The following is a 9,893-nucleotide window of genomic DNA, read 5'->3' on the forward strand; positions in this document are numbered from 1 at the left end:
GTCTCGTCTCAGGACTTTGGTTCTCGGACTCAGCAACAGGAATCAACCATGCAGGTGCCTGCCACTGCAGACCGTGATACTCGGTCACATCCCACCCTTCAATACCACAGACTAACCCCAAACCTCACTCACCCTGGGCCGAACGACCGGCTCCACCTTGTGCACTGGTCTGTGTCTGGCTGTCTCCCTGCCTGTCTATCACTTGCTCTCGCTACACGCCCCTCCACTACACGAAAAAGAAATGAGCATGCCGGCCGGGATTGCTGGCAAACTCTGCTTCTAGTTCTGGTCTATATGCATTTAGCTTGACCTGATTTCCCACATATGAATCGAGACACCCTCCCTCTCCTGTCTTTCGTCTCACTTTTTCATCGCACGATCAGGAAGCTGATAACAGTATAACCAGAGATATATCCGCCCAGTACTCCTGGAGCTTCTTTCCTTGCTCTAACACTCTCTGCTTGTTCACCTTCTATTTTGGATCACTCACCTACCATATGTTAATTGTGCTGCTGCAAAAAGCGTTCATTCACTCCTAGGTTTCTTCATTCCTTCCCTCTCTGTTCCTTCACACCTCCCGCCGCCGTCTAAAGGACGAGCACACTGGTGAGGAGGCCAAAACAGGAACAATTGGGCCCTCAGTGCCATCGTCTTATTTAGCTCAACACAATGGCATCGGTGCCGTTTATCCTATTCATAGCGGCCTGGTGCTTGCTCATCGTCAAGTTATATCTTGATCATCAGAAGAAGTCGAAGCTTCCCGAAGGGGCAAAGCCTCTTCCAGGTCCCAAGAGTAAGCTGACTCGCCCCCAAGCACCAGCCAGACATGCCTACACAGCTGGAGACAGACTAACATATGCTTCCACTACCAAAGGCTTGCCCTTCATCGGTCGCGTCCATGACGTCCCGCCTGATATGACATGGATGAAGTTCTACGAATGGAGTAAGATTTATGGCCCAATTTACCAGATGGAAATATTTGGCTCGGTACACATCTGGATGTCATCCGAGGAGATCGTGCAGGACATACTCGCTCGCAGGGCCAACATCAACTCGGATCGACCCGTCATTGTCAACTTGCCTGATAACCGCACCAGCGGTGACTATCTTGCCCTCTCTGGAAACAACGAGACGTGGAAGCGCCAGCGCAAGATGTGCAACCAGCTCATGGCTGCCAGTAACAAGCAAAGTCTCCACCACTATCCTACCCGTGAGCGCGACCGATTCCTGTTCCTCATGGCCAACGACCCCAGCAACTACATCGAGTGGATCGAGCAGTTCACCGCCCGTACAGTTTCACGAGTCTGCTGGGGCACTCCTCACCGCCAGGCCCTGCTGCGCAAAACCACCTTTGGCCTTCTCGAGACTATTTCACCCGCTGGTGCTCTGCCCAACGTCGTCGCCTGGTTGGGATACCTACCCGACAAGTTCAGCCCCTGGCGCAAGAAGGAACATCTTCGTCATGCCCTCGAGACCGACCTGTTCACCTCCAACTTGGCTGGGGTCAAGGCTTCCATGAACGAGGGTCATGCGCTGCCTAGTGCTGCCCGAACTTTCCTCGAGGATATGGAGCAAAAGCCGCGTGCCTCCCAGGCCGAGGCCGATTTCCACTCCGCCGAAGGTAGCAAGGTTGTCGGCATGATGGCCATCGCCGGTGCGCTCACCATCGGTAGCCCAATTCAGAGTTTCCTATTGGCAATGTGTCATTACCCCGAGTGGCTAGAGCGTATGCAAGCCGAGATAGATATCAACCTCGAGGGTCGCTGCCCTCAGTGGGAAGACCGTGAGAAGCTCCCTCTGCTTCGTGCCGTCGTCAAGGAGACAATGCGCTGGAGGCCTCCTGTCCCAACCGGTATCCCCCATGCTAGTGACAAGGACGATGTTTACAATGGCTACTTTATTCCCAAGGGCGCCACGCTGCACGCCTTGGAATGGTAAGTGCTTCTTGGTTCCATGAAGACACTACAAGGGAATGGGCAGTACTAACTTGGGATCCAACATTTAGGGGTCTGACACGCGATGAGAGCGTTTACCCGGATGCCGAAACATTTAACCCTGACAGATGGTTGAACCCATCGTTCCCAACGTACAAGGAGCCCCTGACCCAGTACCCCAACCTCAACGGATACAGCCAGTTCGGGTACGGGCGCCGTACATGCCAAGGTATCCCCATCGTCGACCAGGATCTCTTCTTGTCAATGGGCGGTATTGCATGGGCCTTTGACATCCGCAAGAAGCTCGACACACAGGGCAAGGAGATTCCCGTCCACTGGAACACTTACTCGTCGCTACTTATCGCCAAGCCCGTCAAGTTTGAGTTTGACTGCGTCCCACGAGAGGGCAAAAGCCGCGTCATCGACCTCATGGCCGCCAGCGCTCGCGAGATGGAGGAGGAGGAGAACAGGCTGTTGGGCTACGGTTGCAGTACCGGAACGAGCCACCTGCACCCCACAGTCGAGATTACACTCGCAAAGGACATCGAGGTCATGTCAGATGTTGGTTCGGCAAGTGCATCAGACAGCGACGAGAGCAGTATGCGCGACTCTCTACTCCTTTCTTCCGAGGGTAGCAGCAGGTCTAGCAGTGTTTACTCGAGTGACTCGGAGTAGGGTGAAAGAAAGAGGAATCAGCCCCCCCCNCCCCCCCCCCACTCAAGAAGGCTGCGAGTGCATTTTTCAAGGCTGTACCTGGAGGTTGGAAATAGTCCATTCAGGAGATGATATTAGCGAATGGCAGCGAATATTTTTCATTTGTTTTCTCTCTTTTGTTTTTCTTTTATTCTTGATATCAAGGGTTGGCTATCTACCACTCCCAGGCGAGAGAGGAGCTTTTCCACGTCCCTCGAAAGTTGGACTTTTTCTTTTTCTTCTTAAGCCTAAACCACCACAGCTAAACGATACTAGAGCTGGATTGAAGAAGGCATTATTAGATACCTGAGCGCTTAGATAACGCAGCAGGTCAACTCGATACATATATACTAAATACTTGGAGGTCAGACGAAATTTGGGAAATGAGCTGGAGCATTTTTTTATTTCCTTTTCATCTTCAGGAAGCCAGAATACAGACAATTAGAAAACATACTAAAAACCCTGCGGCCGCAAAAACTGCTCACGATGCACATGTTGAGAATGCTCAGGCCGACCCGGGCCGTTGAGCGACAGTGATGTAGTCTCTGTCTACTTCCTGCTGACCAGCCGGATAGATAACGACCTGGCTAAAATAAGGTACCTAGGGTGGGTTGAAAAGTGAAAATCTTCGTCCTGGGCAAGACATTTCTCGAACAAGACCTTTCACATGTCAAATATTCCTTATCTCACCCTACCCATTTCTCGTCCGAACCACCACTATCCCAGCTGGGCATCAGGTACACCACCAATTATATAAACTCAATCCCATTTTACCTGACGCCACTGGCAAGGTAGCTTGGACGTGCATCTCTGCGCGCATCAACTCTGTCATTACATGGATGTTTCATGAGTGAGAACGTTATTTGGTCCTTGCGATTAGGAAGTTTAACACCAAGTAATAGATCTCTGCTTACGAAGCCATTGAAACATGAATGTCTAGGTTGTATGATAACCAAATAGATGTGATTTGGATCGAGATATGTTGGGTTAGAACTAATAGGTGTCTCACCACTCAACACTTGGGACAAAATACATCTCACACAGCACATGTCAGTGAGCCAAACCAAAGGCCATCTCGATTCCAGTCTGCCATCTGAAATTTCGCCAAATTGAACCGAAACAGGCCAGAGGGTTCATTCAGGTGGGTAAACACCCGGCCGAGATGCAAAGACATGTTATTGTCGTGCCATAGCTAATGTTTTCATCCCCGTGTAAAAGTATCCATGACCATCTCATGCAGATTTTGACATGCATGTACGCGTCCGCAGAGTTGTCTCCCTGAATGCTTTCGGGGTATTAACATCCGGTCTCTTCCGTGATTGATCCATTGCGTGATTGCTGCATGTGCCCGCCCGTAGTTCCATCTCGATGAAGGTTTTGTCCATTTGTTTGCCCTTCCATTTGGTTTTGTCATGACACTTGATCTTGGAGTATTGAACCCTTGACCTCCTCGATGGGATGATTTAAAAACGAGAAAGAACAAACACAGCATCTTGCTGATGGTGCCGATGCTTGAGTAGCAGAGCATTTTCATGCGGCCTGGCTTGCGGAGCCGTTATAACAAGACGGTCGTGGAGACATTTGTCCATTACACAAGGGGTGGCACAAATACTCCCATCTTTCTTCGATCTTATAAACGGATCGCTGCAGCAATGGTTCGGGCCCTGCCGGATCTAAACCCGTTCGTTCCGGTTGCCTATTTCAGCCCTGCATTCTGTATGAAACACTCGCAAGCTGCTGCAAATATCTGTCATCCTTGGACCAGCGATCCGCCAAAGTTAACACTTTGGTAGGGCAATCGTGCACCAAACTCACCGCTTGAACCTTTGAGGAGCCGCATAAGAAGCTCAGAGTACCAGTATATTCGCAACCGTCCATTGTCTACTTTCATGATCTCTTTGTGGCTAGCGCGTCCTGCAGCTGAGAGAAGGTAACCTTTGTACAAGGTACGTGAGATTTATCAGAGATCACAACCGGCTGGATAGTCAGCTTGACTAAGCAGAGGCCTTCAAACAAAACTGCTTCTCACGGCAACGTGGGTTGAGCGAATTAAGGCTATGGAAAAGTTTGACTTGGTGGGTATTAAATGTACAAGCAACAAGAGGCAAAATATCGGTGATTAATGGAGATGAGGTGCACGTAATGAGAGCAAACGGCAACTTGAGCAAACAAATAACGAGACAAATGTTCGATAGCCCGCTATTAACTCTCCAAACCAAGAGCATACCATGAATGATGGACGAATCCTCAACACAAGCAAAAATAAACAAAAAGAAATATCTTAACACGTGCTTGATCTGCATACATGCGTTCGTCGCTTGTCCCTACCTGCCTGTCGCCCTCCCAACCTCATCAACCTGAGCTTTTATTCGTTATCATTGACTGAAACCTCAAACTCCATCTCCCCTCAAGACCCAATGCTTCCATTATTAAGAGACACAGCTTCACAACTCATCCTTGACCTGTTCCACCTTTTGCCTCCCAGCTTCAGCAGCGCTCTTGACAGCATCGGTGGCTTCACCAGCAACGCTTGCGGCAGTGGCGCTGGCGAGCTTATAAGCGTCGCCCAATCGTGAAAAGACGCTCTCAGAGAAGCTCGGCTCACGGCCCACAACGAGCTCGGAGATAATGCTACTCACGACAGCATACTGTTTTGCCGCCTCATCCGTCGCTTTGGCCGCAGCATTCTTTTCTGTTGGCGTTCCAAGATTCACAGCGTCTGTAGCAGCAGCGACATACTCGCCAGCCGCGTTGTACAAGCCCTCGTACCAAGGGGTTGGGGCTGGTACACCGTACACTCTCGAGCTGAGGTCACTGACGACGGCCTCCCAATTGTGCGACACAGCAGAACCTGCAGCCCCAATGGCGCTACCTGCAGCGTCATAAACCGAAGAGGCGTTCTCGCCAACGACTGAAGCAACAGAAGAAGCATTCTCGCCAACAACAGACGCAACTGACGCTGCGGACTCGCCAGCGACTGAAGCCACAGACGACATGGTGCCCTGGATGTCGGTTGGGGTAGGTGTCGCTGTCATGGAGCTAAAGGCCGCAGATGCTGCCGAGAGGAACTCGGTGTAGCGGGCTTGTGCGACGCCCAAGCCGGCGTAGTAGTTGTACTGGGCGTTCTGCATCAACTTCTCCACCGGGGAAGTAGGCGTTGGGGTTGCAGCGCCAATCGCGACCTTGGCGCTGGAATATTGTTCCTCGGCCCAACTGCGACCCTGGCTCAGTCGCTCGGCAGCAATTGACTCGACCGCACTCCAGTCCAGGTAAGGAGTGGGCGTAGGCGTCGGCACAACCTTCTTTGATGCTGCGCCATACAGACTCTCGGCCGACTTGATAGCCTCGTCAAGATGAGCACTGGCAGAGGCGACAGCCTTACCATAAGCGTCCGATACAGAAGACAAAAGAGAAACATGCATCGGCTGGGCTGTACCCTTGGGCATGCTGTCTGAAATGATCTTGACGGCTGACTCATACTGTACCGACGCACGGGAGAGGGCGACCGAGTAGGCCGAAGACGCCACAGACGACAGAGTGGCAGGAATATCCCCACCCTGCTTCTTCAAAGATTCCACATTGTCGTCATCCAGGATTGGCTTCCGGCTGGGAACAGCTTGGGCAGCTGCACCAAACATTGCCGGTTTCACGCTTTCTATCTTTTGGCTCGGTGGCGAGTTGGCCTCCTCGTCAGCCTTTTGGTCCGCAGCCTCGACAAAGATGTTGCCTGTGGCTTGGTCGTCCTCGTTGCCGGTTGCGTCCTTAACCTCATCAGCCTTGACGGGGACAGACTTGTCGCCTCGGGGCTCTTTAGGCTTCGCATCTGTCGCGATTTCGCTTTCCGGAAGCTCGACTGGGATGTGCTCTTCTGCATTTCCGGCCTCAGGCTTCGTGGTTTCACTAATGTTGGCTGCTACTTCAGGAAGAGCTGGAATAGCCTCGACGGAGACCAGTGGTTCTGGTTCTGGTTCGGCAACAGGTGTCTTCTCCTCCCGGGAGGCCGAGAACCCCGCACTAGAAGGTAGAGATGCCGTGTTGGCGTCCTTGACAGCGCTTGCAATGCTATCAGATGCAGTGGAGAAAGCCGAACTGAGCGAAGAAACTGCGTCTGCGGACTTTGGCGAATCCATTGACACATCAACTGCAGCTGCGTCCTCGACGGCAGTCTCACCAGCTGGGGTGGTGCTAGTAGAAGACGACGCCTCGTTCTCGAGAACCTTCTCGGGGTTCTCTGCGACATCGCTATCTACAGCCGCTTGCTGTGCACTGCTTGCCTCCTGTTCTTTCCGAGCGGCAGCTTCTGCCTTGGCCCTTTGTTTGGCGTCGTAGGTGGCCTGCGTGCTCTCGCTGTCAAAGTCGTCGGTCTCGTCCAGTGCAGCGAGCTTCCACATCCCAACCTGCTTCAATCGAGCAAGTTCCTTGGCGGCCGAGGTAGCCAACTCCATGGCCCGATCCTCAATTGCCTGTCCCTCGTTCTGGCACTCGATCAGACCCGGGTGCGAGACCACAAGTTTCTCCATATCCTGCTCCCATTCTTGGAAACGGCTTCTGAGTAGGTGGTACTTGGCCCAGTCCTTGTATGTGATGCCATCAGTCCAAGCCCACTTCATGCCAATCTTTTGCAGCGCGAGATCCTTAATGGAGCCGAGAATTTCGAAATGGCTGTCTGCAGCGGCCGTAACCTGGGTGCGGACATCCATGTCAAAAGACTCATGCCAAGATCGCACATCTTTGGCCTTTTTCTTGATCTCGAGGCCAGAGGCTCGGATGATCTGGACGATTTGTTCCTCGCCTTGCTCAGGTGTGGCCTGACCCTTCTGAACCGAACCAACCACATCATGAATCTTGCCGCGAAGTGCAACCAGTTCAGAAACGATTGTGTCCTGTAGGCTTTGAAGAAGTCCTGCGCCACGAATACGTATTTCACGCGACACCATCTGATGGGCGATCTCACCGACGCGCTCCTGGATCTCCGCAGCACCTTCGTCCGCTGCCTTGGTGTATTTCATCTGCCAAGCCTTGAGATCCTCTGCAACCGTCTCGCGGGCAATGCGGCGCTTCTCCTCCTCATCGTCATCAGGCTCAGGGGCTTCGACCTGTTCGGCGGTCTCACTGAATTTGGAGTAATGTGTGGCCGCTGGTTTGAAGGCGGATGAAATCGAATCACTGACGACCGAGGCGGCCGAGCTGACAAATGAGCTCGCCGAACTCAGAATAGGAGGGGCGGAGTAGGTGGAAGATGACGAGATTGTCGGTTTGGTGAAGGAAGAAGTAGCCTTGGTTGCAATCGTTCTGCAAGTCATGGTCAGTTGATATACAAGTTTGTACTTCTCGCAGTGGAGGACCAATCTTACTTCGAGATTGTCTCCGACGCTTTCTGTGTCGTGCCTGTGCCGTTGTACCTGCCGAGTCGCCTCCCGATCTTTACCAACTGCGGCTCGACCGCCTCGGTGTAGAGAATGCGAAGCTGAGGCCATACCGTGCCGTCGAGGAAAGCGTAGGTTTTGTTCCACGCCCATACAGCAGTGGGGACAGCATGACGCGTCGTGAAGGCTGAGGCGGCGGCGTAACCCTGAAGAGCATAAGGTTGAGCATACTGGTACGTGGGTAAAAATACGTCGTGGTATGTCTGAAGCGCATTGGTGCGCGCAATCTCATAGTATGGGCCCAAGGTGTCTCGGGCCTGGTTGACGTGCTGCGCTAGTGTGCCGTCATACTTGGCTTGGGCCAGCTTTTGGTAATGAACCAGATGCGGCTGTACGTTTTTCTCCCACTGCGCCTTTCCAACAACCTGTGCCTTCTCAACGGCAGGAGTGCCGTACTTCTGAGCATAGCCCCATGCAGGAGTCAGAACTGTCCGATCGGCAGCTTCATAGTAGGGCCAGACGGTTTGAACGTAGGGCGCAGCGTATGTGTTGTAATAGGGCTCAACATGGGGAACAACGACGTGCTTGAGCTGGAAATAGCCGACGCAGACGGTAGGTGTCGTCTCAGTGCAGTGGTCGAGTGATGGCGGACACCGGAAGAATACGGTGAGGATGGCATACCAGGCTAACAACCTGCATTCGAAGACGCGTTAATGATCCGATTGCGTGCCTTTGTGAATGGCAAAGGAACGAGACGTACCTCATAGACAAACCGAACAACCGAGATAAAAACCCGCCGGATCTTGACGCTGTCCTGCTCGACGGCTTCAGGATCGGGCTGTGGACTGTTGGCGGCGGCTTCATGCTGCTGAGGGTTTTGGATGACCTGGGCGACCGCGTCTTTTTGGCGGAGCCGTTCTTGGTGGCGTCTGTCGCTGCCATGTTTGGGGCAAGGTTGGGATCAGCTCCAGGCCGAAGACAGGTGAATCGCGGGAGCCAATCCTGCGAGTCAGCTCGGCGATTGACGGTTGCGACGGCTTTCCTGGAGATTGATGTGTATGGTATTCGTATGGTTAGTTGCCGTTGATATCAGTCACTTGAACCACCGTCAAGGTGAGTACAAGGGGTATCATCAAATTCCTCTATCTAGGTATGAGAGGAAATCAAATGGGCGTGAATGCGTGACCGTTTCGTTTTCAATGTCATCGCATGTGGAAAAGTACCAGACTGCCTGGCTGGCAATTCTCTTTTGACAAGCACATGGAAGTGGGTCACAGTGGAGGGCAGGGCAGGTTGGGATTGAGGAGCTTGGATCACAAGGGGGCCATGCAGTGTGTGGGTGGGCAGGCAGGCTCTGACTGACCTCATTTTTCGGAGCTAACAGCCGCTGGATTTATTCTGCGCTAACTGTCGGTCAAGGTCAATGCAGAAATGCCAACGGGGAGCGGTGATGATGGCGCGATAGGAAATGCTCCGACTAGTGTGTAGGTGCCTAGGAACCTACAAAACAACAACACTTGTTCAGATGGTTTCTTGTCTTTTATATCTATCCATGTAATGCAATGCCTTTATTGCAAATTCGGCAGATCACCAGATACAAACCTATGTGTACGACGTGTTGCATGTAACTGGCCACTGATGTGAGGGATCACCTCTCGTCAATGACGTCTTTAAGCGAAGAAGCGAACAAAAGTATGTCCACGGTTTCAGTAGTGATTACCACCACTTTGTTTCTTCAGCCAACCATGTCGGCCTTTACAATGCGAGCAAGCATCGCTGCCAAGGCACGCAAAAGCACCGCATAACCACTTTCCTGCAACCGTCTGCAGCAGGAAGTATCCAGACTGTCGGTACTACGTATGAAGGACAACGGCCAAGAACACGATGACCAGGTTTGGTG

The 9,893-nt window shown here is 52.3% G+C and overlaps 2 protein-coding genes across 2 annotated transcripts; one reads left to right on the plus strand and one right to left on the minus strand.

Annotated features, from left to right (window-relative positions):
* The first annotated feature begins 348 nt into the window (after window positions 1-348).
* On the plus strand, window positions 349-3,197 carry PgNI_02570 (uncharacterized protein). Its single transcript, XM_031122632.1, has 3 exons — window positions 349-793; window positions 875-1,934; window positions 2,006-3,197. The coding sequence occupies exons 1-3, from the start codon at window positions 670-672 to the stop codon at window positions 2,607-2,609; spliced, it is 1,788 nt and encodes a 595-aa protein (XP_030988392.1). The 5' UTR covers window positions 349-669; the 3' UTR covers window positions 2,610-3,197.
* A 1,528-nt stretch (window positions 3,198-4,725) lies between these two features.
* On the minus strand, window positions 4,726-9,175 carry PgNI_02571 (uncharacterized protein). The gene is made up of 3 exons (XM_031122633.1): window positions 8,754-9,175; window positions 7,982-8,686; window positions 4,726-7,919 (listed from the first exon to the last, which is right to left on the minus strand). The coding sequence occupies exons 1-3, from the start codon at window positions 8,933-8,935 to the stop codon at window positions 5,072-5,074; spliced, it is 3,735 nt and encodes a 1,244-aa protein (XP_030988391.1). The 5' UTR covers window positions 8,936-9,175; the 3' UTR covers window positions 4,726-5,071.
* Window positions 9,176-9,893: the final 718 nt, after the last annotated feature.

Source organism: Pyricularia grisea (assembly GCF_004355905.1).
Source record: "Pyricularia grisea strain NI907 chromosome Unknown Pyricularia_grisea_NI907_Scaffold_1, whole genome shotgun sequence".
NCBI lineage: Eukaryota > Fungi > Ascomycota > Sordariomycetes > Magnaporthales > Pyriculariaceae > Pyricularia > Pyricularia grisea.